This window comes from Pseudopodoces humilis, chromosome 5 (assembly GCF_049639895.1).
Source record: "Pseudopodoces humilis isolate 2021_Gansu_Grassland_sample_001 chromosome 5, ASM4963989v1, whole genome shotgun sequence".
NCBI classification, from domain to species: Eukaryota; Metazoa; Chordata; class Aves; order Passeriformes; family Paridae; genus Pseudopodoces; species Pseudopodoces humilis.
This window is the reverse complement of record NC_142204.1, coordinates 13597870-13624327: the sequence shown is the minus strand read 5'-3', so window position 1 is coordinate 13624327 and position 26458 is coordinate 13597870. Positions and strand designations below refer to the sequence as shown.

General features: G+C 46.1%; 2 protein-coding genes across 2 annotated transcripts; one reads left to right on the top strand and one right to left on the bottom strand.

Annotated features, from left to right (window-relative positions):
• Positions 1-2611: 2611 nt before the first annotated feature.
• TM7SF3 (transmembrane 7 superfamily member 3) lies at positions 2612-21496 on the bottom strand. Its single transcript, XM_005531870.3, has 12 exons — positions 20602-21496; positions 14458-14612; positions 12504-12654; positions 11259-11379; positions 10376-10547; positions 9901-10078; positions 8533-8619; positions 8045-8125; positions 7196-7348; positions 5991-6088; positions 5274-5436; positions 2612-4805 (listed from the first exon to the last, which is right to left on the bottom strand). Exons 1-12 carry the CDS (start codon positions 20669-20671, stop codon positions 4543-4545), a joined length of 1692 nt encoding a protein of 563 aa, XP_005531927.1. The 5' UTR covers positions 20672-21496; the 3' UTR covers positions 2612-4542.
• Positions 21497-21706: 210 nt separating this feature from the next.
• Positions 21707-25845, top strand: MED21 (mediator complex subunit 21). Its single transcript, XM_005531854.3, has 4 exons — positions 21707-21876; positions 22121-22235; positions 22459-22559; positions 25117-25845. The coding sequence occupies exons 1-4, from the start codon at positions 21835-21837 to the stop codon at positions 25291-25293; spliced, it is 435 nt and encodes a 144-aa protein (XP_005531911.1). The 5' UTR covers positions 21707-21834; the 3' UTR covers positions 25294-25845.
• Positions 25846-26458: the final 613 nt, after the last annotated feature.

The following is a 26458-nucleotide window of genomic DNA, read 5'->3' as shown; positions in this document are numbered from 1 at the left end:
TGGATGTCTCCATGACTAAAGCAAGGTACTCTCTCTGAGATGAGCCTTGTTGGCAACACAAGATAAAGAATAACTGAAACTGTTTTATGTGGCAGCTGTTCAGCTGAGGGCAGACTGAAACTAAAAAGCTTTGAACAGCCATGACTTTTTAAGAAGCACATGGGATTAGAAAATTGTTAAAATACAGAACTAATGGCACTGTTTTCATGCAGAATTACATGTACTGGAATCCCTGTGTAAATGCCCAAATGAAATTTATATTGGCTTAGGGAGTTTCCTTAAGTACTTTCTCTGCTTAAAAGGGGAATTTCCAAGTCTACTGTTTGAGTGTGAAACTTGATCTTCTTGGAGAGCCTGGAGTCCGAGTGCCCGGGACACTGAGGCAGAGGGAAGGTGAGACCTTAAAGCTCATCCAGTGCCACCTCCTGCCATGGGGACACCTTCCACTGCCCTGGGCTGCTCCAAGCCCTGTCCAACCTGGCCTTGGACACTGCCAGGGATTCGACAGCCACAGCTTCTCCAGGCAAGTATTTTTTAATTTTTATCAGTTCTTCTGTGATAAATCGACTGCACCCATCTGTTACCCAGCCAAGCTGATAAGACAGCACAAGTTAATTAAATCCAGGTTTTAGTGGATGCTGTGGGCAAAACTATGCCCAAGTCATTCCTTAGATTATGGACCATTCAGCACGAGATGGGCTGGACAGGAACTGTATAGGAGGAGGGACTGAGTTCCTGCTGCCTGTAACCACCTTCCTGTCCCCAGACACTTGGAGCCAGTGTGGCCCTTGTACCAGGGAATTCCCTCATTTCCCATCTTCAGAAAAAACTCACCCAACAACTGCCTTAACCAAGTGCCCAGCAAGGAGGGAAACACTTCATCATTGCAGTCTTGGAAAGCAGCACTTGCTGGTAGCACTCCTCAGGCACCAGCCAGAGAACAGGCACAGGGGAAACCCACCAACTCCAGCTGCAGTTTCTTCCAATTTCCCAGGTGAAGGGTTACTTCTTTGAAGAATGGAGATGATTTCCCTGCAGTGTTCTCAGCACCAGAAATCCCCCAATCCATATTTGAGAAGTCAGTTCTTGGACACCAATACACCTTTTCCAATACTACATTCAGGAACACCATAAACAAATTTTTAAATGACTCATCATCTGCAACTCATTACACTCCTGGCTAAGCAAACAGCACCTGCCTCCTACAATTCTCTATCTGTGCTGCTTTTCTCCCCACATATGGCTTTCCCCCTCACCCTCAGCATTCAGGATAAAAAAAAAAATTGAATCCAGCTCATTTTGAGCATATTAGATAACCTGTTGTTACACCAGGTGAAATGGAAAAGTTGGAATTGGTGCTTTGTCTGATGACACAGCCTTGTGAAGATCTGGTTCCAAAGCAGGCAGTCTTACACAACCCTCTTCAGCCACTCCCTCGTGCCCCCAAACTGAGCTTGTTTCTTGCTCTGGTTTGAAGTTGACTTCTCCCAGCATGCAAGGAAGCACAAAGCTCTTCATGCTTAGCAGGAGTCAGCTGGCTGCCTGGAGCTGGGGGCTAGAGCAGACAGGCTCTGAGAGCAATAAAATAAATATTATAAACAACACACAGAAGTGTTATGGGAGCTGCTGTCTCCAGAGAAAACTCAGACACCAGAGCCTACTAATCCATGGTGTGGGAGAGGACAACAACCTGATGGACATCAGCAAAATTCAGTATCAATATATCAATGCATTCCAGTCTGGGTTAGGGCACAGTAACCTAACACAATACTCACCTTGCACACCCAAAGGCTCAGTGTTTCTTATGCTGACTATTCACTGCATAAACCAACCAGGAACCAAAGTTCCACTAAAGCTCACCCCAAAAAACATTATCAAGATCACTGCAGAACTACAGCTGCTGACAGGTTGGAAGGCAGAGAGATGAACAGCTCAAAGGTTCTGTGAAAAGTACACATTTTGAGATGGAGCCTACTGATTTCTCTGGAGGAATTCCCTCTTTTTTGGAAGACTTTCCAGATCGAGACCAGCTTTAGGCAAGGACAGAAGGGAATCACAGAATCATAGAAGGGTTTGTGCTGGAAGGGACTTCAAAGAGACCTTAAGCAGAGCTCACCCTGGATCTCAAGGGGTGCACAAAAAAAGCCTTGAAAATACCCCTTTAACACTGCAGTGGATCAGTTCATGTGTTCTAATCATCACCACTGTTACTCACTGTGTCTTAGGGATTACAGAAGAAAATTCCTGAACCATCTCTTGGCAGAACTAAAAAAAAAAAGGAAACAATCTCCAAGTCAGGATCTCAGAAAAAGTGTTCAAGGCCCACTTCTTCTAGAAGATTCTTATGTGATCTTGCAGATCTGTTTTCAGGCAAGAAGGGGATGACAACCATTCCTTTGTTCTCTAGAGCCTCATCTGAAAAAGCTCTCAAAAAAAAGCCTCTCTGAACCACACACTTCACTTCTCTCAGTGGCTTCACAGAGCACTCACCGCACTCTCAGCCTCTGGGTGTCACTGCAACGCCAGCCAAGCTCCCCCCCACCTCAGCCCTCAGCCAGAAGAAATTTTTCAAAGTAAACTCTCCCAGCAAGATCAAAGGCAGAGGCTAAACTGTAGAAGCATCATTGAAAAGACATCTTTATTATAAAAGATATAGAAAATTAGAGTTAAACTTGTTTCTTGCACAATGTAAATTGCAGCAGTTATAAAAACCCACCATGGTAAACATGTTTAAGAGCATTTCTACACCACAGAAGTGTTTGCTGCTTGCCATTACACGTGGCAGAGACATGCTCGGGATCAGTGTGGGGAGGACGGGCAGAGACCTAGGGAGGAGCTCCTTGCTTACCCCATGTGCCACACAACAGCACAGGGAAACAAGACCCAAACTGCAGGATTTCAGCCTTGCTTTGCTGTTTGAGGCAGATGGTCCAGCTCCAAGCAATGACGGGATTTGTCTTTAAACATCAGAAAGGTTCAGTCACCTCAGACACTGTCTCTGAGTTCTCACTCCTTAAAGAAAAGCCATTTAAAAGTCATTATTTCCTGTCTATGCCAGGGTGTTTTAACTTCCAAAGAAGTTCCCAGATAAAGTTCTTTTGCCAGTTTCCTCAGCAAGAGCTGTTTCTTACAGATTTCATACCAAGAATTTAAAGTGGTGGTTGAGAGCTTAGGCTTCCACCCCTGGGGAATTCCCTCATGGAGGCTCCATGCAGACACCTAAGTGATCACCCAGGCAGGACTGTGCACTTGGCTGCCCTCAGTGAAGGTTCACACACAGGGAGAAGGAGGAAGAGTCAGCATACCCTGTGTCAAGGTACAGGACATGGGACTTGAGCCATCATTCAGTGCATGACAGACCCCCACTGGAGACCAGGACGGGGCACAAGGGACAAGCACAGTAAAACACCTTCAGGTCTCCTTGGGATGAGCCAAAAACACATTGTTCCAGTTGACATTTTGATAGTGGCTCTTGGGGTTTTTTTTAAGGAAGAGCATAAAGCCACCGCATGAGATTGGTCCCTCACCTCTTTTTATACTACATTCTGCTTTGGGCAGATGCAATTCAAATAGGTAATGAACACATTCAGTCAGCAAGGTTCCTGATCAGTACCTTGCTAGCTGAATGCTGTTTTCATCCCTTAAAGGCAAAATTAAAAGACGATTAAAAATAAATCATTAGTGTCCCAGGCAACTCCAGGGGGAAAAAATTGCCATTGGCTACAAAGAGCTTACTTAGTTTTTTCTTTTATGACAGCACCATCAAGAAAGATACTATACCAGAACAGAAACAAGACACAGGCTGTTCAGAAAGCAAACAGGGAGACAAAACTCTTGTGTGCTCTTAGCAGCCATCTCTGCACAGAGACCAGATGACCAGCTTGCTACAGAACCACCCAAAGTCGAAGGAAAAAGTCTTAGATCAGATCAGTCCCCATTCCCCACAGTGCACACGTCCAACAGTTAACTCAGTGCAGTTTCAATTCAAGTCACTCAGTTCAGCTTGCAAGATTCAGTAACACTTCTTGGAAACCAGTGTGTCTGCAGCCACATGTTTTGTACCTGTATTAGAAGGAGATGCTCAGTTCCTGCTGGAAGAACTCCCTGTATGGCCAGTCCTTGTCCCCTCCCCTCACAGCTAGACAGGCTGACCACTCTTGGGAGCAAGTTGGGAGCTGTCTCAGCAGACATTTCCACATGCAAGGGGACAAGCAGCAGGTTGCTTTCCAAGGCCTGTTTGATATTTCACATACCCAAAAAGCAAAGTAGACCCCACAGGATCAATGCCTGTCCTTGGCCACGAGTACAGGATTCTGCAGGTGGACACAAGCAGGTTGAAGCAGGCAAAGTGTGCCACAGAAGAGTCACAAACTGCATGTAGTGTACTGGGCAGGTAACTGCTCTGCCAAGCTGGGCACGCAGCAATCTCTTATTCAGCAGGACAAATTAGCAGTGGTAAATCCTGCACCACTGGCTGGTTGCTGGCAATCATCTCATCATTCCCAGATCCTCCCTCTCCATTCCCACCAGTTATTTGGCAGGTTACAGAAGCAGTGGAGTTCTCTCCCCGGCTGGCTGATCTTTCTGGAAGAACTCTTTGATATGCAGCAGCTTGTTGTGGATCCTCTCTCTCAGGGGAGGGATGTGATGGCTGGGGTCTAAGACATTGGTGCTTCTACGCTCCCTTTCCCTCTTCCAGGCGAGATAGGGATGTGGTGGGAAAGGCATTTCACTCCTCTCCCGGCGGAGCTGCACAGTGACCCCACTGAGGGCCAGCATCACCCACACTGACAGGATGATGAAGTCTGGAGAAAGACAAACAGATTCCTGTAGCAAAGCAGAACATTCCTTGCTTTCCCAAGCACAAACACTGAACTAGTTTAGTGACAGAAAGGAATGAAGTATCATCCCCACATCCTCGGATGCCCAGAGTGGCTCCATACAGAGGCCAGGATACACAGGGAGCTGGGAAGAGCCTCTTCCTTATATTAGGCCTTTGACTGCCCACTTTGCACACTCCTCAGCAAGCTGCCAGCCCAAGTCTGAGCAGCACCTTTCACAAGAGCCTTTGTCACAACATCAGCAGGAAGGTTCCTGCCTTGGAGTCTACTCAGTATTGCTTTTGAAAGACTAGAATTTCTCATGTGGATGTTAAATCTCACACTGTGCTGTGTTCTTCTTCCATCCCCTTCCTGCCCTCACTCACTGTTTACCAGAGACAGAGAGGCAGTGCTTCCTCCTAAAAAAGAGAATAAAGTCTCAGGAGGGCTCACCATTCCTTTGAAAAGGCACATTGGTATAAGCTCTGCTGAAGTAATTGTTGAGGACCCTTCTGAGCAGGTCTAAGGTGATGTAAGCAAGGCTTGTGTAGACGTAACAAGCAATGGCCAGGACTACTGTATAGGATCCCACTATTCCAGAAGCCAGGATGTTCAGCTAGACAAGGAGAAAAAACACAGCCTTAGGAGACTGATGAACACTCTTTATTCCCTATCTCACTAGGAGAGTAGAATCATGGAGTGGCCTGGATTAAAATGCTCATCCAGTTCCAACCCCCTGCCATGGGCAGGGACACCTTCCACTATCCCAGCTTACTCAGAGCCCCATCCAACCCAGCCTGAACACTGCTGAGGATGAGACAGCCACAGTTTCTCTGGGCAAGTATTTTGTAATTTTTATCAGTTCTTTTGTGATAAATCAGCTGCACACATCTGTTACCCAGCCATAGACAGCTGATAAGACAGCACAAGTCAACTAAATGCAGATTTTAGTGGATGCTGTGGGCAAAACTACACCCAAGTCATTCCTTAGCTTATGGACCACTTAGCACAAGTGGGGCTGGACAGGAACTGCCTGCAACTGGCCCTGTGCTGAGTTTCACAAAACTGTGCTAAGTTTTCTGTACATATTCCACAGGGCAACGTTTTGCATTAAGAAGTCTGACCCCCCTTCTCCCTCTCTCCTTCTGAGGTGAAAGCACAATTACTTACAATTCTTGGGCAGCCAACAAAAAGCACTGGAATCATCAAGGCTACACAAGTAAAGGTCACCCAGAACACCACATCGTCACGGAAGACCCTGTAGTCTCCTGCCAAGACACCATATTTACCAGTGAGAGAAACATTTCCTTTCTCACAAGTGTTTGGGGGCCAGCTTTTTCCCCAAAAAATTCTGTACATTCAGAAATACATGGAGTACATTGTTGAAAAGCCCAGCTTTTGAGCTCAAATCCTGACTGTTTAAAGATGTATTGGAACAGTCATTCAAGAACAGAAAAACTGTCCCAGTTGAGCACAGGTCCTGTAACCCTGTGCTGGAACAGCAGATCTTTTCCACGGAACAAAGATTTTTGACAAGGTACACGTTCCTCACCTAGTAAGAATGAAAAATACCAGAGTACTGCTGCCCAATAAGCTGTTTTGTTGCCTTTATGGGTTTCTAAGCTAAAAATCTGCATCTGACTCCAGAGCATGATGCAAATGTAGCCATCACAACACCACTGGGCAAAAAATTCTTCTGAGCTTTAGGAAAATTAAACCCTTCTTTGCTCTCCCTGCCTTCTAAGGCCTGTGGATTCACCAGAGGGGACAAGATGACCTCCAGCTGAATCACTGCTCCACTTTAATGAAGAGCAACTAGGGACTGCATGGATTATCACGGAATTATGGTGAGTCAAACACAGATGACTGGAGAATGAAAAACTTTCCCACCAGGGGACCTTAAAAAGAGTTTGGAGACTGAGTATTACAATAAAGTATAGCTGATGCTCTGATGTCCCAGAGGGACTCCAGCTCAGCAGGCTTACTGGCTTTTAAGCAATTTGTCTAAGGCCTTTATGCCTGAAGCCTTCAAATTAGACTTTAGATTTTCTACTGGGATTTGTTCTGGACAGAGAACAAGAGAGCAAGCACATGCCTGGAGCAGAGCTGGTGTTACAGAGATGGCACTCAGTTTAAGTAGGAAGAGTCACCAAGTTCTCTGCAAAACAATCAAGTTTCCTCTTCCCCAAGTAGTTTTAATTACAGCACAACTGAAAGAAGCTTTCAGGTACAAGTGTATTCCTCCCTGCACTGCAAAGGAAAAGTTAAACATCCCACTAAGATAAACCACAGCGTGCCATTCACTCTTGAGCCTTGCAGTGTGCCTGCAACACAGCAGGAACACAACACTCACCAAGCAGAGGATTTCAGCTTACCTAGGGGAGTGAAGAAGAGCGTTGATGAGAAGAGAAATCCCAACACAAGTCCAATAACAAACATGCTGAGCAGGACAGAGCCAAATCTCCACCAGCTCACAACCAAGAGCAGGCCTCCAATAATTCCAGCCACTGCTGTCAAAATAAGACGCACTGAAAGAGAGAAGAGAAAATTCCAGCATTCTGGAAACTTCCATTCCTGCAGTAACACGTTCAGCAGCTTTACTTACATGCTTGTTTGGCTTTTTTCAGTGAGTTTGCAAGAGGTAACAAATAAAAATATCAGCTCATGCTTTGTGTACTTCACTTAGATGCCAGCCTGCAGCTGGGGATGTGCTGCTGAATGAGTGGCAGGAGGGCTGGAATGGAGGCTTTGGTACCGTGGATATCAGTACTCCAAGTTCCCAGGGAGTTCAGGTAGCTACAGCTACTGCACATGTATCAAAAAAAGGAATTCTATGAGGTGGGACAGATGGAAAGAACTAATTCTGTCTAGTCTAACAAGCTGGGGTACAGACCACCTATTTCCATGTTACAGATGCAACCTGCATTTGATCTGAAACAGAGGCCCGTGCATTGTGAAAGTAAGAAGAAAGTATGTCGCAAATTTCCAGTTTCCAAACCCCTCTCTTCCTTGGATAGATACAGAAATTAAATCCAGCTGTTAATTCTGCATCACTGTGATGCTAGAAGGAACACTTACTCTGTTATATTTTCAGCTATTACAGAAGAGCTCAAGCATCCAGGCATCCTTCCTGTGGCTGGCCAACAGCCCAATTGAGATTGTACCTGAAGGGTTTCTAACAAGAGTTTGGGAAGAACACAGGATATCCTGACACATCTACTCACCGTCATAACTAAGGCCAGTTACCCTTGTAATGAATACAAAGAAAACGAATGCTGCGACAATGAAGCCCATGAAGAATAAATCTAGAAAAGAAGGAAAAAGTATTTATCAAGCTTCATACCGAGCCCACTTCAGTGGATCCTCAGACATCTTCATATTACAACGGGGAAGGAACATAGCAGCTCACAAAACAAGGGCAGACAACATTTTGTTCTCGACAGGGGTGTCATCAAACACTACAGATAGTCCAAAATGATATCTTTATGGCTATATTGCCCAACATACATCCTAGTTCTAGGTTTCTCTTCTTTGCATCCCAGAAACTTCCAGTCTGATCTTAAAGGCTCAGAGCCTATAAAAGCAAAGCAGTGAACCTAACTGGCACAGTATCACTATCAAGTGAATCTTGGTAATAACATCACCATTGTAAGTTACACAGAGTAACATTTATGAAGCTCCAAACAGACTTACGAGATGAAATATTCAGTACCTGTTTTCCAGAATCTGTGTCCGAAAAAGCAGGTGAAAAGACCAAGAATACCAAAAGCAGTGAAGAATACTTTGGTAGAGAGTTTACCTACAATAAAAAAGGTAGATTTAGTAGAGCATTCCACCTAGTAGTCTCAACAAAGAGGTTAAGGTAAGGTCAGGTTGCTGTCACAAACTTTACTGACAACTTGAGAGCTGCCACTCTGTCAGATTTGCAATGCCTGAACTAACAGATGGCTTGGTAGGATCTTCAACAGAACATTGAAATAGTCCCAGACTGATTAAGAAATCAAGAGCTTCCTCCTTATTCAAGAGAAGTTTCTGTAAGTAGATGCAGCTTGTTGATAATACAGATACACATTTGCCTGAAAATTCTCTGCTCAGGCTTAAAAAAAGGGATGTCCAGTCATCTATAAAAGGCAGTGCTATGGGATTAGTGACCCAGGCTGCAACTATAGGCTTAATCACTGCAGCCTTCACCTTTTGTCTCCCTCTCATACATTTGCCATACAACAAAAATGATCATCAGCATCCCATTATGGCCCACCTCTGTCTTCTATGCAAATTTATTACTTATATTTAAGCTATTTGTAGAAGTAAATAGTATTTCCCATGTGCTCTGAATTAGGGAGGTTTAGCCTAGATAATTTGTCTCACATTGTCATAGGACAACACTGAGTTTGACAACAGTCACTTGTGTTACAGTATATAAGAAAATAATGAGCACAAATCCTACTTTATAAACCAAATTCTACTAATTACATGAGTAATTACTCATGTCCCTTCTGCATTCATAATGGGAGTGGCAGCTTTGCTCTGTTTCTGCTCAAATTCCACCATTATATAGCTTTGCACAAAGCAGTATGACTTGGCAGTCACTCCACTACTGCTGACATTATCTTCATTCTTATTTTAGATGACTGCCTTCTTTCAAAATACCTGCAGGTTACTGATTCCTGTTAGCACCAGCACAGTTACAAAAATCCGGCTGGAGCCTAACCCAGTCTGTGTTTTATTGCTCAGCTTCACATCCAGCATCCGCAGACCTACAAATTGTTTGAAATTATGTATCCAGTTGAAATGGACAAGGCTGGGGTGGCACTACAGAGTTCAGAGTTACATTTGCAAGCCACATATTAAAACTCCATTAAGTTAAACCTTTAATTGCTAATGATTCTTCTTAGTCTTACTTCATCATTCTAGACTTTCTCCTCAATCAAGAAGCAGACTTCATCATAAAATAACAAAATAGATACAGTGTAAAGCAGAGATCTGCACACATTGGAAAAATAATCTTAAAGCACATCCAGCATGTTGGAGCACAACAAGCTGCAGAGGAGTTGGCAAGGAGATACAATTCCCAACTTACTGAGGGAAGAGCAGTTATCCACCAGGTCAGCAAAGCTGCAGGCGTATGTATGCACAGGTATGTACGCAGCAGAACTGTTCCAAAGAGGATCCCACACCACGACATTGTAGATCACACCTTGTCCAGGAAGTGATGAGAAGTAGACATTGGTCTTGTCATCAGCTGTCAGCGTAAGCATCTGGAAAAGTAAATATCAGTGTTAAAGGCTCACAGGATGGAACCCTTCCCTCCAACACTACTGTGTTTTCTGACAGGGGAGAAGATTCCCCCACTCCCCGTTTTGCTCCTCGCTGCCTGAGGGCACAATTCAGGTTCCCTACCAGCCTCCTGACCCAGGTCTGGCAACACTGCCATTCCACGCCCCAGCAGGGCCAGGGAGTCCCCTTATGTCTCCCCTCCAGGAAGACAGCACAGGGAAGGAGACAACAAGAGAGCACCACTGCCACATGGCTGGTACCCAGTGCTTCAGGCTCACCTTAATGCCATTGGCTCTGATACTCTGCACCCCAGACATTTTCCGAATGTGGCTCATGAGCACCATCTCAGACAGGTCATTCTCAGGCAGGAAGTACTGGTACACATCATAGCGCAGCCGCCACCGGGAGCTCTGGCCAGTCTCTGAATCACAGGAGGGGGGGTTTGCTCCTCTGCAATGAAAAACACATCAGCCACTTGCCCAGCACAAGGCCCCAAACCTTAACATTAATTTGCAGCAGTTACCTGTCCACAGTGTTTGCCTCTGCTCTTTAGAGGTGCGCACCAGCAGCTAACTCAAAACTGGACTGTATTTGTGAGCACAGGACATCATCACACAGAGTCACCTTGGCACAGATGGTGGCTGTGCTGATACCTGCCTTTACACTTACAGAGGCTTCCTATGAACTGCCATAACAAGAATACAAAGAGGCCACAACAGCCACAACATTACTGTTTGTCTTTTCATGCAGTTCTGAACACAGTCTTCCCCATTCCCTGCCTATCACTTGCAACACCAAGTTTTTAACTTGAAGTCTCAAAAAAATTCTGGGTCATTATCATGCTTTAGTACTAATAAATAAATAACTGTAACATACAATTGAGCCTCAAACAAATTAAGCTGTTACAAGGAATGGAAAGTCCAGAAATGCTTACATTTCTGAAGTTGCATAACCTCCCCCACAAGATGTAACTCTCAATTTTTGTCTCTCTCATGCAGTACCTCCTTCCCCTCCTCCTTTTCCCCATTTACATTTGTTGCAGCAAGCAAGATTCCTGCCAGCAGCTGTATGGTTCAGCTGTTACAGCAGGGTCTTACTTTAGCCTTTTGGCCAAACACAGGACAAAAGGTCTTGCTCAGTGCACTGAAGTTTTGCACCCACCTGGTATATCCCAAGTTTGCAGGGGCAAACTTGATGTGTATATCAACCAACGTGTAGTCCAGATAAAGATTTGGATCCACTTCCAAGTCAAATTCTAGATTGCAGCCCCCAGGAATAGGATCTAGAACACAGAAGATACCCACAGTTATGCGCTTGCAGGCACAATCCGCCTGCTGAGCACAGAAAGGTGCTGGCCCTGCAGGCAGCAAAAGGGTCTCACTGCATCCTGTGACAGGTCCCCAACACATGGGAGACTCCAGTGACTGAAGTGTTGGAATGAAAGCTCCTGTAAGGGACTGCGCATGGGTCAGGGCAATCCCAAGCACAAACACAAGCTGGGTGGAGAACGGATTTAGGGCAGCCCTGAAGAAAAGCACTTGGAGGTGCTGGCTGACGAGAAGCTTGAAATGACCCAGCTACATGTGCTCACAGCCCAGACAGCCACCAGCATCCTGCATGCAAAGACAAGTGGGCAGCAGGGTCAGAGAGGGGGGTTCTGCCCCTCTAGTCTGCTCTGGCAAGACCCCACCCCAACACAAGAAGGATGTGGACCTGCTGGAGTTAGTCCAAAGGAGGACCATGAAGATGACCAGAGGGATGGAGTATCTCTCCTATGAGCAGAGGCTCAGAGTAGGGGTTGTTCAGCCTGGAGAAGGCTCTGGTGAGACCTTTCCAGCAGCCTCCCCATACCTGAAGGGAGCCTACAAGAAAGCTGGAGAGGGAATTTTTACAAGGACCTAGGGGTGATAGGACAAGGGGGAATGGCTTTAAGCTGAAGGAGAGTAGATTTAGATTGAATATGAAGAAGAAACTCCTTCCTGTGAGGGTGGTGAGGCCTGGCACAGGTTGCCCAGAGAAGCTCTGGCTGCCCCTGGATCCCTGAAAGTGTCCAAGGCCATGCTGGAGTGGGCTCTGAGCAATCTGAGGTAGTGGAAGTTGTCCCTGCCCATGGCAGGGGGTGGACCTGGATGATCTTTATGGTCCCTTTCCAATCAAAACAGATTTGTGATTCCATGATCACATGCACCAGTTTTCTATTCTAAGGCTTAAATCATGGCAAGACCAAGGAGTACCTCCTAGACACAACTCACAGTTCAGCAGTGTCAGTATAAACCTTTTCAGCCCATTTCAAAAGAATTTCTGGTATCTCCATCAGATTTCCACTTCTAGATGTAAGACTGAAAGGTCAACGCTTCATTCCACAATGACTTGACTGATCAGAGCTGGCATGCCCTGAGCACATACCTTTCTCCATGTAGGGAATAGAGATGGCAGTGCTGAGCACCTGGCCAGCATCCAGGGCACGCACGTACCACGTACACACGGTCTGCTCAGGCCGAAGGATGGACACCAGCCCTTTGTCTACCCCAATTCCTGAGCTGTTCACCGATGGAGTCTGCATAGAAACAAATGATAGAAACAAGTAGTTCTTTTTGAGAAGTTTTCTATCACAGTTTGATAATATTTATGTATTTTGATAATATCACAAGAGCTCTTTCCTGCCACAAACCTGCCAGGAACACACATCAGTGCCAGTTACAACAGATCAGGCTTTGCCCAAAATGTACTTTGCCCAAACTGTGCTTGGAATTGTCCAGCTCCACTGTATGAGATCTGCATAGGCCCACTTCTCAACCCTGTCAAGGCCCCTCTCGATGGCACCCCTAGCTGGTGAAAAAAGGGAGGTCTGACACCATGCACTGACCGGCTCAGGCTCAAAAACCCAAGTGACAAGTGTGGGATTACTAAAAAGCTGATAATCACAAGCAAGTTGCAGAGAAATCTAGCTAGTAGATCTGGCAATGGCTTGACTTGAAAAAATGTAGAAGGACTGGAATATGCCTCACAAAATGTTGTAGATGGCAGCAAGGAAGTGTTCTGGGAACCAGCATATAGAAGCACCTTCCTATCTCCACCAGAACAGAGATGATTGTATGATAGCTTCCTTAACACTAGCAATGCCAGATGTTTTTGAGGCCAGACCAGTTACTGACCAGAACCACAATCTCTTCCAGAACTAGGGCTCTTGAGGAAAGATTAGGCAGCAATGACAGTATCACAGTCTCACAGCTGGAACAACCAGTTGACCTGCAGCCACATTTTCAGCATGGAAAGTGCCTTTGGCCAAGGCAGTCACAGTTACCCGAGGCAATGCTGTAAGGAAGCGCACTGGACCTGGCAGACTTCAAAGTCTGGCTCAGCATCATATTTCTAGAAGCAGGCCAGCCCTAAAAGCAGTACAGCTGCATTTATGCATCACTGCCCTTGGCCTGGTAAGGCCCATGAATGCAAAGAGGATCTGAACTGGCAGCAAAGGATTCTACAATGGCAAGCAAAGACTGAACAGGTGTAACAGTATTGCCTCAGCCCTGTAATCCTGGCTGTTTGACCAGTACAAGGATGGCGGAGCTGGGTGACTTGTGTTACAGGCCATTCATCTTCTAAGATTCCCAGGATACATCTTGGCACTCAGTATATTCTGATTTCAAAGATGCTGGTGGAGAGAGGGGAACTGGACTGTAACTGTCAGACCTGCATCTACCACCTTCAGCTTAGTCAATGTTCTGTTCAAATACCAGTGAGAGCCTCCCAGCACCACAACAATAAAAATCAGTATTTTAGATTAGGCTCATTTTGTCCCATCATTACTGGGATCCAGGGTATAGCAGCAGGAATGCTTTTATTGCTGTCTAGAAGTAGCAGCTTTCACTGGAGTACATGGAAGAACTTCTCCATGCGTTACCAAAGGAGAATTAGATTCAGGACAAGGAGCTGGGATAGGATAACACATCATTATCTGCAGTGGTTAGATCCAAGCCATGGGAACAGCAGAACTAAACATCCCCAAGTGACCATGTATGGGGCATCTGGCAAACATACAGATCTGGTTTTAATATGACAAGTTGATGGACAACAGACAGTAGAGCCACATGACAAAAGCATCACTTCTACCAAATAAAGAGCCTTGAAACATTTTCAAGCCAGCTCTGACATTCCTTTAGCATTCAGTCTTTCAAAACAGCAGCTATGACATATAAGTACAAGAAAGTATTTCTGAAGCTACAGTAACACTGTCTAAAAGCCAAGCAGGTAAAAGACACTCATTATTTATACAGCTTCAGTTCAATATTCCTACATGTACCAGAGCCAAGTCCTTTGTTGAAAAAGAGACAGCACTTAACAGAAGTGACACTCTTACCTTATCAAAGGATATCACCACATCACTCTGCTGGGCATGCACTTGAAAAATAACCACAGTCACGTTGCTGGCAATGTTCCTGATTACAGCCTCAACTGGATTGGTCTGGTTAAGTAGCACATTTCTGAATTTTCCCAAGGAGAGCTCAAGAAGACCTGCATTACAAAAAAAACGAAGATACAGGGTTTTTTTTGGTCCAGAGGGAAGCAATTACCAGGGAAGCCTGGAAGTTTCCAGTAGCCCAGTATTAGTCAGCTGGGAACAGAGCAGGATTTTGCTTTGTGCTGCTTTCATCCTGTAAGCTGTACCAAGCTTTCAGAGACTGCTGCACACAGAGTTGTACCTGCAGATACAGGCACAGCCAGGGTACCTGTCCTGCAGCCTGGCACTCACCTGAGGACAGGGACAGAGCTCCCCACCAGGAGTAAGGATTTGATACAGCTGAGCTCACCAGCTCAGCCAACGAGCCAGCTACACTCCAAAATGTCAGTAAGAGAAGACACTGAAGACTGTCTGATCTTTGGCAAATACAGGTGGGTATGTTTGTATCAGACAGCCAACTTGCACAATATCCATCAGACTTTCCAAGTGAATTCCTACAGACCATGGAAACTGGAGTCAAGTTCCAGAAGACAGAGTCAAATCTGCAGTTTACGTACATACATTTACCCAATTTCAGCTATTCCAAAATTTTTGCTGCCAAATGGTTTTTAATCATTAGGACTGCTTCATCCCCATCTCTAGACCTAAAAATCTGACTAATTTTTTTCCTAGACACAACCTACACCATCTCTTCCTACAATGAGCATAACCCCATGATCCACTGTCATTTTAGTTTAAAGAGAACCACATGACCTAGGATATAAGATCTTTGAGAATCAGCTTTGGCTTGCCATTCAAGTTCTGCAAGCAAGCCTGGCCTCTCCCTGTGCTGGGTTCTGCAGGGGCAGGGAATGCCAAGTGAGGAAAGCGAAGCAGCTACACAGAAGCCACAAGATGCTTTTTGGTCAGTGGTTGCAACCAGACTGCACAATGCCTTCCAGGCTTTTCCCTGGATTCTTCTGCCTGCCTCGTACCCAAACAGACCTAAAACTTGTCAAGCCTGAACACACACACACTTCCTCAATGAAGTTGCCTCTGGTAGAAAGGGTTTGTACTGCCAAGTTCCCTAACACAAAGTCAACAGCAGCACCATCCAAGAACTCTTGTTGGTGACGGGGGGGGGCTCCCATTCACAAGGGAGGGAACAGTTTTCTTTCCTGAAACTATACCCAGTACTCTCTAATTGCTTTCCTGTTACTTTTCTCTCTCTCCTGCCAAGAACTGGCATCATTGGCCAGTTTCTTTGCCTCTTGATGTGTAAATAGAGGGGCGATCCCACCCTCATGCCCCCTCCACTCACTACACAATGAGGGAACTTCAGCCCTTACATGCTCACTCCCAAAATTCAATTAATACCAGTATTGCATCACCACTCAAATCTCAGCTAACATATGGGGGTTCATAAACCATTTGTGAGGAAAGAAAGTCTCCATTTTTCTGCTCCATCATTTGTAGTTTGTGTTAAGGTAGAAGTTTCTACACCAAATTTTCACACAGTAGTTAATGTAAAATTAAAGCTGCAAAAAAACCCAGCTTTGTGTATCCTTCAGTTTTTGAGTCTTCAGAATTCCTTGAGCAGCATTCAGATATCCTCAGATCTTTCTTCATTAGCTCAAGTTCTACCAGAAATGCAAGTAGTGGCATGAATGCTAAAGAAAAGCATTCAGAAGGCACAGACTATACATCTATACACCGAGAAATTTACAGTGAAAGCTTACAATGAAGGAAAAATATTTTTCTTTGATCTTTAAAACCTTCAACAGAGCTTCCTGAACCACAAGACATTCACAGTTCAGTGTTCTTTTAAGAAAAGCAGCTGAAACTATACATTCTCTGTGTGATCTACATCAAGGGGAAAAAACCACATTGCTCCACCTTGTTTCTCACCTCCACTCCGTGCCCATACCCAGGGGGCTATGCATAAATAAGGACAGATTCACACACAGCCACTACTTCAGCGTGATCATGAGACTCTAAATGTCAGAGGCACTCTCTCAAGTTTAATTAGCATGGTGAATTAAGGTATGGTGTTCTACATTGCTTTCCTGTTTGCATAACTGCTCCAAGAACAGTGCATGTGACACACATTACTCCAAAGTCTGGGCACAAGAGCAGAGGCTCAGGGTGAAGAACAGGAACATCTACACCCATCACACAAGTAACGTTCAGCTTGCTGTTCACAGGCTCCTTGAACCACACCTCCAGCCAGGCCTAAAAGATGCACTGCAGAGCAGCAAAACCTTCTAAGAATTTTTTGGAAGAGCAATTCCTGCACAGCCACAGAACCCTTCCAGCCTTCTCCATCTCTGTCATTTGAACAAGTTATTCCTGGTGCAGTGAAACAGAAAGGGAAGATGGTGAGCAAGACTAATTGATTAAATTAGCCAACCCACAATTCACCAGGCCTATTGCTACCACCAGTTCTCTGGTTCTAATACCAGACACGTATTAGACTCCCTGAACCACAGAGTCTTGTCACAGTCTTGTCAAACATCCTTTGAAGGACAGAAGCAGAGACTTCGATGACCACACATAGTGCTGGCCACAGCATACAACCTTCTCCTTTGGGCAAGCTTGATCTGCCTGGAGGTGGCCCACCAAACATATCTGCAGGACCACCAGCACGGTTAACACCACCTCACAAAGTGAGAGAGTTGATCCAGGAAGTCAGCAACAGACAGGAGCAAAATCCAGGCATCCCAACTTGTTTTATTGCTTTCAGAAGTGAAGGTCTGGAAACACTCTAAGGTGTCAGGCTATGCTCTCTTCCTTGCCCTGTAGAAAGAGCTGCAACATTCACTGCACATCAGCATACTTTTGGGTTACATACATGAGAAGAACCCCCACTATTACAGAGCTTATCAACTGCACAGATGCTCAAAGGAAGTCAGCATTGCTGAAACCGAGCAGCTGCAGAGCAGAGATGGAGCACTGAGCATGGTTATACATACTCCACATACATCACCAGAACTGGAGCACAGAGTCCTGCACACAGAACTGGTGAATAGAGCAAACAGCCCGCTCTGTCACCCCACACTATCTTCTCTCTCACATGATGGGCAGAACCAGTAAAGACATTAAAGAACTAGAATGTCCTGGAGCTCTTCTGAGATCAAAAGTCCTTATTCCTAACTCTAAACAAGACAACTCCACAGCCTCTGCACTTGTTATCCCTTCCCTGTGACACACAGTTTCCCAAACAGGCTACACCCAGCTTGAATCTTTTCCATTGTGCTGATTCAGTGCCAGGCTCTTGGCTCCTCTGATGCTTTGAGTAAACCACATTTCCAGCTCCAATAGCCAAGTATCTCACCCCATCACCACGGAGCAGTTAACCACACAGGGTTCTTGAAAACACCTAGCAGTCCAATTTCCAGTAAGAAACACAACTGAAAAAATTCTACCACTGCCCATACAGAGCAGTCTTCACTTAGAGAGCCTTGCTCAAACCTTACGCTTCCCTCTGAGAGGTTCTGTGCAGTCAGAGAAAACACATTTCTACTGGGTGCCAAGCACCTTGCAGTGGATGTGCAGAACAACCTGATGTAAGCGAGCTCCAGGAGCTAAGGAGAACTTTCCAGTGCAGGGAGTGTAACAGCAAGTAGTCACATGAAGACATTTAATGAAGATGAAGTGCAAGCTCAGACTGACTCAGTTTGAGTAAGAAAAACATTAGTATACAGTTACTTAACAGAATAAAGCCTGGAGCCATATCCTGTCAGACCTGCAGGCCGTGCAGACACAGATGATGGGAGAGTCCAGCTACAAGATCTCTGTCTTCCCATACTATTGAACACCCCAAAAAATACAGCACCTCTCCCACTCCCAAAAGAAGCAGGAACATTTCTTAAAGCTTCTGAACTTTGTCTGTGTGTGTACTGAGACTCATGCTTAGAACAGCTTAAAGGAGAACGCGGCTTGTCACCACCTGCACCATTCCCATCCTAAAGGACTATTCTGTTCACCAGGCTAGAGGTCTTTACAGCCTGAAAAGTGAGGGAAGAGTTATGTGTGAACCTCTCATTATAAAGTATCATCTCTGTGTAGACTAAACAATTGGCACAAACACGTTTCACCCAGATAAGCTCCTTTTACAAAAGCACTGCTAAGTCCTGATTACACTATAAATTCACTTCAGTTTTTCCAACACTGAACAGCCTGGTTTGGCTCAACAGCCAGTTGAACTCCTCAGGAAGATAGAGCTCCCTGGAAGGCAACAAATACAATGTACAAAACACTTCTGCACAAAGACCAAATTTGAGGAGCCCATCAGAAGCCCAGAGAGGCAACACAGGCCACACAAAGATTTTACTAGTCAGCACCTTTAGAATGAAGCAGGATCCTCAAGGATTAGGAGTTAGCAGAGCCCATCCCTGCAAAGTGGGTGTCCACAATTGAATAACACAACACAATTTCAAATCAGTGAACCATTAAGCAAATGGACTTGTTTAAAGGCCCTAATGATCAGCTAGACTCTGGTACACAAATTACACAGCTTATTAGCTTTTCACAAGGGAAATACTTTCCCCCTCCACCCTCAGTCATGCAAGGAAAAACACAACAGGTTCCTTTAAGGCAAAGCAGTTTGCATTGGCTCATAGATGCTTTGCCTTTTTACATATTGTAAAAAAATTACTCAACACATGACCCATTTTCATCGAGTCCAGGAGACAAACTGCTTGTTAGCATCCTTTAAGATAACCATTAAGGTCTAAGAACCCTGAGCCTTCATTCTCACACCTGCTTACCATCATCAGGTGCCCAGCCAAAGTAAGAAACAGGGAATACTTGGCTCTCCCTTAGGATCTTGGGCATGAAGCTTGGGCAGAGAGGAGCCTGCCACACCTGAGACTGGTTCCAAACGCTGTCCAGCAGCCCAGCAAAGAATCCCAAGAGTCTCCTTCGGGACAATTAAGCTCAATTTATTCAAGGCCAGGTTGGGTGGGGCATCAAGCAGCCTGGTCCAGTGGATGGTGTCCATGGCAGAGGGGGTGAAATAACATGCTCTTTAAGGTCCCAAACCATTCTACGATTCCATGGTTAGAAGCAAGTGTAAAAATAAAGCAAAACCAAGAGGAGAAGGCTTATATCAGCCCTAATACAAAGGACTGCTTGCTTATCTCTGAATTATCTCTGAGAGGAAGCTTTATTTTTTCCTTTATTTGAACAGATAAGAGTTTAACCAGAAAAAAAAAAGGGACTGTAAATCTTCCCAAACTATATTTCTAACAGCACACTCAATTCTGGATTCCTATTTTAGTCACATGCAGGACACAGGGAAATTACAAAAAAAGCCCATGCCAAATAAAGTCAGATTTCATCAGTACAGACAAGTAACTTTATGAATCAAGCTGCAAACGGTAGGTTTTGCTCCTTTCTCTACTTTTGTAGCAGTAGTTGTTTTCAACCCACCATCCACTAGGGTGGGGGGAACCCGTGACCACCTGTACACGGTCGGGCGGAAAAAAAACCCAAGCAAACCAAAACAAACTTACTTTTAACCATGTTCCCTTTGTCAGGTAAGCTCATGTTCATAGGTAGCGAATGCCACCTTGCTGCTGTACGGGGGACACAGCCCTACAGCAGCCGCATCAGCGTACCGCATCCCCGCAACGGCGCGGTTCAAATCACTCCGAATTATCCATGAAACAGTTAAAAGTATGGCGCTCACAGAAATTAAGGTGCAAAAAAAAAATATATATATATAAATAAAAAATAAGCGGATAGGGAAGGAAAGGAAAAAAAAAAAAAAAAAAAAAAAGGTGGTTCTCCTTGCTTGCATATAAGATTCAGATAACCATGAATACACACAGCGTTTCTGCAGTGCCGCAGGCAGCCTAGCTCCGCACCCCTGCTCATCCCTCCGGCCAGCGGCCAGCACCGGGGACACTCCAAAAGGCTCTGCAGTCGCAGCAAGCCGCTGCCGCTGGACATTACCCCGGGCACAGCCCCGCGGCTCCCGCTACGAGCCGGGCTCCTCCGGCCTCCTAATGGCGGCCACAGCCCCGCGCGCCCCCCCGCTCCGGCTCACACCGCCCTCACCTGAGGCTCCGCCATGGCGCAGGACCCCCACGAGCAGCAGGAGCAGCGCGGGGCGAGCCAAGACCCGCATGGCGCTGCGGAGGGAACGGAGAAAGGGGGCTGAGGCCGGGGAAGGGCCGGGCAGCCGGGGCGGGACGGGCGCTGGGGGCGGGGCCCGCCCGGCAGGGGTCGCTCCCGCCCCCCTCAGGCACCTGCGGGAGGGCCCTGGCGGGAAGGGCGGGGGGAGCGCGGAGAGGGAGCGCTTGGCCGCGGTAGCAGCTGCGAACTCTCAAAAATGCACGGTGGGGCATGGACTGGCACCCTGGGACTTGGGTTTAGCTACGGAGAGTGAAAAGACCCCGCCTCCCAGCTTACGTAGGCAGGCAAACAAAATCCTCGCCCAACCGCGCCGTCGGGAAAACGCTTTGAGGGGATTAGTTTGTGTCATTGCTGCACCCACAGCATCAGTGGCAAGGCTACAGAGTGGTTATTTACAAAGGCTTGTAGTGACAGGATAAGAGAAACGGCTTCACACTAGCGGAGATGAGGCTTGGATTGGATATTAGCAGAAATTGATCCCTGTGAGGGTGCTGAGACTCTGGCACAGGTTGCTCAGAGAAGCTGTAGCTTCCCCTGGATCCCTGGCAGTGTCCAAGGCCGGGTTGGATGGGGCTTGGAGCAAGCCGGGATCGTGGAAAGTGTCCCTGCCCATGGCAGAATGTTGGAAAGAGATGATCTCTAAGATCCACCTGGGAGAAGGCCGGCATTGTACCCAGCTGTCAGAGATAAGAAAGATAGGCACAAACCGACTGACACGAATGGCATTTATTCTCCAACCCCTGGGCTCGGAGGCCGGATGCTGGCTCTGATTTGGCTTGTTGGGGACATTACACTCTGGCTTTTTTTCCGTACTCAGATCGGGGCTGGAGTGGAGCACCCGAGCGCTGCTGCGGCCTTCAGCTGGGATCAGAGCGACTGCTGCACAGCAAAAGCTGCCCAGGCCGTGCCAGGGAACAGAATCACTTAGGTTGGAAAAGACCTCTGAGATCATCAAGTTCAGCCTGTGACTGAACACCACCGTGTGGAGCAGACCGTAGCGCTGAGTGCCGAGTCCAGTCTCTCCTTAAACCCGCGCAGGGGCGGTGACTCCCGCCCGTCCCAAGGCCTGCCCACCCTCGCTGGGAACCGTTCCTCCCGGCCGGCAGGGGGCGCACGTGCCCCGGGGAGCCGCGCCTCAGGGGCGGCCGCGCGGCCATGGCGGACCGCCTGACGCAGCTGCAGGACGCCGTCAATTCGGTGAGGCGGCCGCCGCCCCCGCTCCCCCGGGGCCGCGGGGCACGGCACGGGCTGCGCGGCCTGTGCGGGGATGTGGTGATGCGGCCCCCCGCCCGCAGCCTCCCAGCCGGGGGAACGGCCGCGGGTGTGAAGTGCGCACCCTCCGCATGGCGGGGATGCTGGGCGGGCGGTGGTGCGCCGTGAGCTGGAGGTGGCTGTAGCGGTGGGGCAGGGTGATTAACGCGGTGTTAATTGGTGCCGGCAGCTCGCGGACCAGTTCTGTAACGCCATCGGAGTGCTGCAGCAGTGCGGCCCCCCGGCCTCCTTCAGCAACATCCAGACGGCCATAAACAAGGATCAGCCCGTGAACCCCACGGAAGGTGAGTCCGGTTTCCTGCGTCTCCTACACGCCAACGTGCTTCGGTGTAGTGCGCTCGGGAATGCAAAATCCGGCCTCGGCAAAGAATTCCCCTCGTAGCTGGTGGAGCGATGGAGTCGAATGGATGTCGGCTGCACTTTCTGCATAACATTGTGACAGCGGAGTTGTGCTTGTTTCTAATAATTCTCTGAGTGATGGCCTGAGTTGTGCTGTGTTTTGTGCAGAGTATGCCCAGCTGTTCGCAGCTCTGATCGCTCGCACTGCCAAGGATATCGATGTTCTCATAGATTCCCTGCCCAGTGAAGAATCCACAGCAGCTTTGCAGGTAGGACTTTTCCTAATTTCAGCATCAGAACACTCCTGAAGACAAACTTCCTCCTTTTTTCTTAAACAGATTTTTTCATCTCTAAGCCAAATCATTACTGAAAAATTATTTTGGGACAAACCTGAATTTTTCATGAGGGTAGCCTTGTGAATATTTTGTAGGCTTAGTGAAAATTTTGAACTTGCATCTAGTTCTAAGTAAGATTATAATCAGTGACAATAATTTAAATTCAGTTTTCTGATAAAATGTAAAAAAAAACCTAGGTGGTTTTGTCACATCACCACTATACTGGAAACTACTCACCCTTTTTTTCAGATATTAACAGAACAGATGGAAGAGTACTGATGCTTTGTGCGTTGTTTTATTCTTTTTTTCCCCCTTTGGTAATATTTAATATTTTTTCACATTTCATTTTGTAGCCGCAAAACCAGCACTACAGAACTCTTTTGTTCTTTCATATTGTTTCTGGTTAGAATTTGCAGTCCTTGAAGTTCTTCAGCTCTGTGACAAAATAATTCAATCACTTTTCAATAACAAAGAGTCTTCCTTCGAACCAGTCAAATTTGGGTTTTATTTGGTTTCTTTTTTTTTTTCTGTTATTTCACAGATTTTACCCATTAAAACCATATTTTATTTTTTTCTTTTTCGACTCTTAATGGCTGGATTTACATAAAGTATTTTCTTTTTGGAATGCATAAAGAATGCATAGTGCTGTTTTCCTGACAAAGTTGATGATCACCTTTAAGATCACCTGCAAGTTTTAAGCCTGCATTGATAGTCTGTAACCATTCAAAAGTGAATGGGCCAAAGAGAAATGACTTGGCAATGGCACCACGTTTGGATTTAAACAAAGGAGGTTAAATTCGGGAACTTTGCTAGTCATGCTAATTGCTGTGCCCATCCTAATTGGGCTCATTAACACTAGCATAATTTTCTGTCAGTGTATTTTTAATAGCTGAAGGCAGATTTCCTGTTACAGGCAAATTCCAGTTTCTTCAATGACTGAACAGTGTCTGATCAAAGTGGCAGATGGTGTGGGCAAAGAAGCTCCTTCCAGAAGGAGGAGCTGGTTATCCAGTAGGGATATGTTTTCCTTAGAGATGATACTTCAGTCGTTTCTTTCTGTCTTCATTAAGAACCTCATGTCACAAAATTTTCTGATACTTTCTGTCTAGTGTGGTTTTAAGATAAATTCGTTTGGATTCCAGTTTTGATTTTTATTTTCTGTTGCTTAATTTGGTGCAGTATTAAATATTCTGATAGTCTTCAAAGAAATGGTGTTGAAGATGCTTGAAACAGTCTCAAATATGCACTATAGGTTTTGTTGAGAAGTGGTAGATAATACTTGATTAATAGAAATGTACTTAGGCTGATCTGCTTTTCTTATACTCTAGTTGTCTTGGTGTATATTTCAGATCCAGAGTCTTGTCTTAAATGATAAAAGGAGCTGCTAAACTAATGCTCAACACAATTTACCTCCCCCTTTTGAGTTCCCTTTTGGTGAAGTTGATAGTACAAATTCTGCTGTAAGCTGTGAAGTAGTTGCAGTCAACTATTAAACAAGAGAACCTTTCTTTTTTTAGGGAGCACCAACCGGTCCCTCAGCATCCTTGAGTAGCAATGTTGCTTTAGGGTTCTGTTGAAGATCCTTGCTTTTCCCTGTTGCCTAATATCAAAAGAGGAAACTCTTGCAACACTGTTAAAGTAGTAAAATAAAAAGCAGGCCTTTATTGGAAAGTTTCGAGTGTCCCAATGATCATAGGTACACCCAGCAGCAGAGTTCTACGATTTTATGAGTTTTACAAATTAGCATATAAATATTGTACAATTAAATGATTACATAGTTTTCCCTGGGTTCTACCCCCACTGGAGTTGTTCCATGTTGCCTTCAGCAGCTGCAGGATCAGGTCCAGAGAAGCTACAGTTACCAGTGAGTGGCATGGGACACCAAGGAGACGGGCTTCTGCTCAGAGCACCGTTTATTCAGCACGGGAACAAGCTCAGAGACAGAGAGCCCCTAACAGAGGCAGCGTGATGGGTTTTGAGGGACAGAACCAGGGTGGAGTTCAATGTCAGGGACCACCAAGAACACAGCAAGGGAGAAACCCCAGGGACTCAAACCCACTGAGAACCTCTGGGCTGCCATCCCATGAGGGGTCTGGGGTGGAGTTTCTTCCTGGGCTCGCAGGGCCTATCCTCTGAGGCAGAGGACGGAATGCCCTCTTGCCCACGCCTCTCACTTTAACAATGCTTATCTGAAACTAAATCTTTGCCTCCCTGGGCGGGGGCACCTCACACTTCCAGGGGCTTATTTGACCCCTTTCTTGTGTGTTCTCAGATTCTGGTTGGAAAACAAAACGTCTTGGCCAGGCTTCTTCCTAAGAATTAGACTAAACAGAGTTCCAAGTATGCATTAGAAGGGTTAACTTATTGTTCTGAGGGGAAACGGTAGGAAAAATACTAGAACTGTGTGATAGTAGCATCCAGAGCTGCGAATGTTTGAAAAATAAATAAAAACACAAAAATCTTGCGGTATCATCTCGGTTTTGCTTTGAAGGCTGCGAGCCTGTACCGGCTGGAGGAGGAGAACCACGAGGCGGCGGCGCGGTTGGAGGAGGTTGTTTACCGGGGGGATGTGCTGCTCGAGAAGATCCAGAGTGCCCTGGCCGACATCGCCCAGTCGCAGCTCAAGACGCGGAGCGGCACCCACAGTCAGCCCCTGCCCGACTCGTAGCGCCAGGGGGCAGCGCGGCCCTGCCCAAGAGCCTCGGGAACGCCTCTGGATACACCGGGAATAGATGGGCTGGCCCGGCCCTCCCGCGGCGCTGCCCCGAGCTCTGCTCCGCGTCGGGAGCGGCGGCTTTGGCACAGTTCGGCTGCGGGTTTTGTGTGAGAAACGCTTCTACAGGGGCTCTGTTCTGGATCTGCGTGGATGTGTGATGTGTGTTTCCTTGAGTTAAAAAGAGCTTTCTGTTCACCAATATGACTTCAGTCGAATTTGTTACATGTTAGAAGCATTTGTATAAGTTAATCCCACTATGGTCGTGGTATGTTTTTTTTGTAAGCCTCAGGCACATATGAGTTGGCTGGAGTCCCCTGGAGACAGTACTGTGAATGCAGTGATGGTCATCTGTTTTAATTAACAGCACTAGTAATGTTGGCTGGTTTACCACCCTTTACAGAGCATATGAAAGGATAAGTAAACTCTGATGTTTACAGAGTGATTGTTCTTGTCATTGGCATTGTATTTACAAAGAAATAAACCTGCAGATGTCTGATACTGACAGATACTGATACTGATTACTGTTTGTAACTCACAAATGAGCCTTTGAGTCCCTTGTTGTCACTGACACACCTGCTCTTACTTGCTTGTGCTATTTCTCTGCTTTTGCTGATATTCTGTATTCTCTTGGCAACTGGTGAGTGCCTCTAAAGCTGTCACTGATGAGGAAGCATTGGATGACTGGATAAAAATCAGCAGTGAGAAAACTGAAAATAGCTTATTATATAAAGTTGCTTTTTAGTGTAAGCACTGGCTGCCATATGAATGCTGTGATCATAAGCAGCAAGATTCCTGTTGTCCCCAAGGCACTCTACAGAGGTGTTTTTATCTTCACACACTCGGTAACAGAATTAATTTTTGCTCTTTGTTGTAGAACTACAGAAATACTAGTATCTCTTTTGATATTTAAAATAAAGCTCCAACACTAAATCAGTGGCTAATGTAGGGCTCAAAGCATGAACTCGGGGTTAAACTTGGTCATTTTCTGTTGTTTTGAGTTACCAACCTTGTTATTGCAAGATGTTGTTTGTTGGCAGGTAGCATCTGCTCATTTCCCAATCAAAACCACCTGTTTCTTCATATTGGCTACACTGTCATTGACTTGAAAGTTACACAT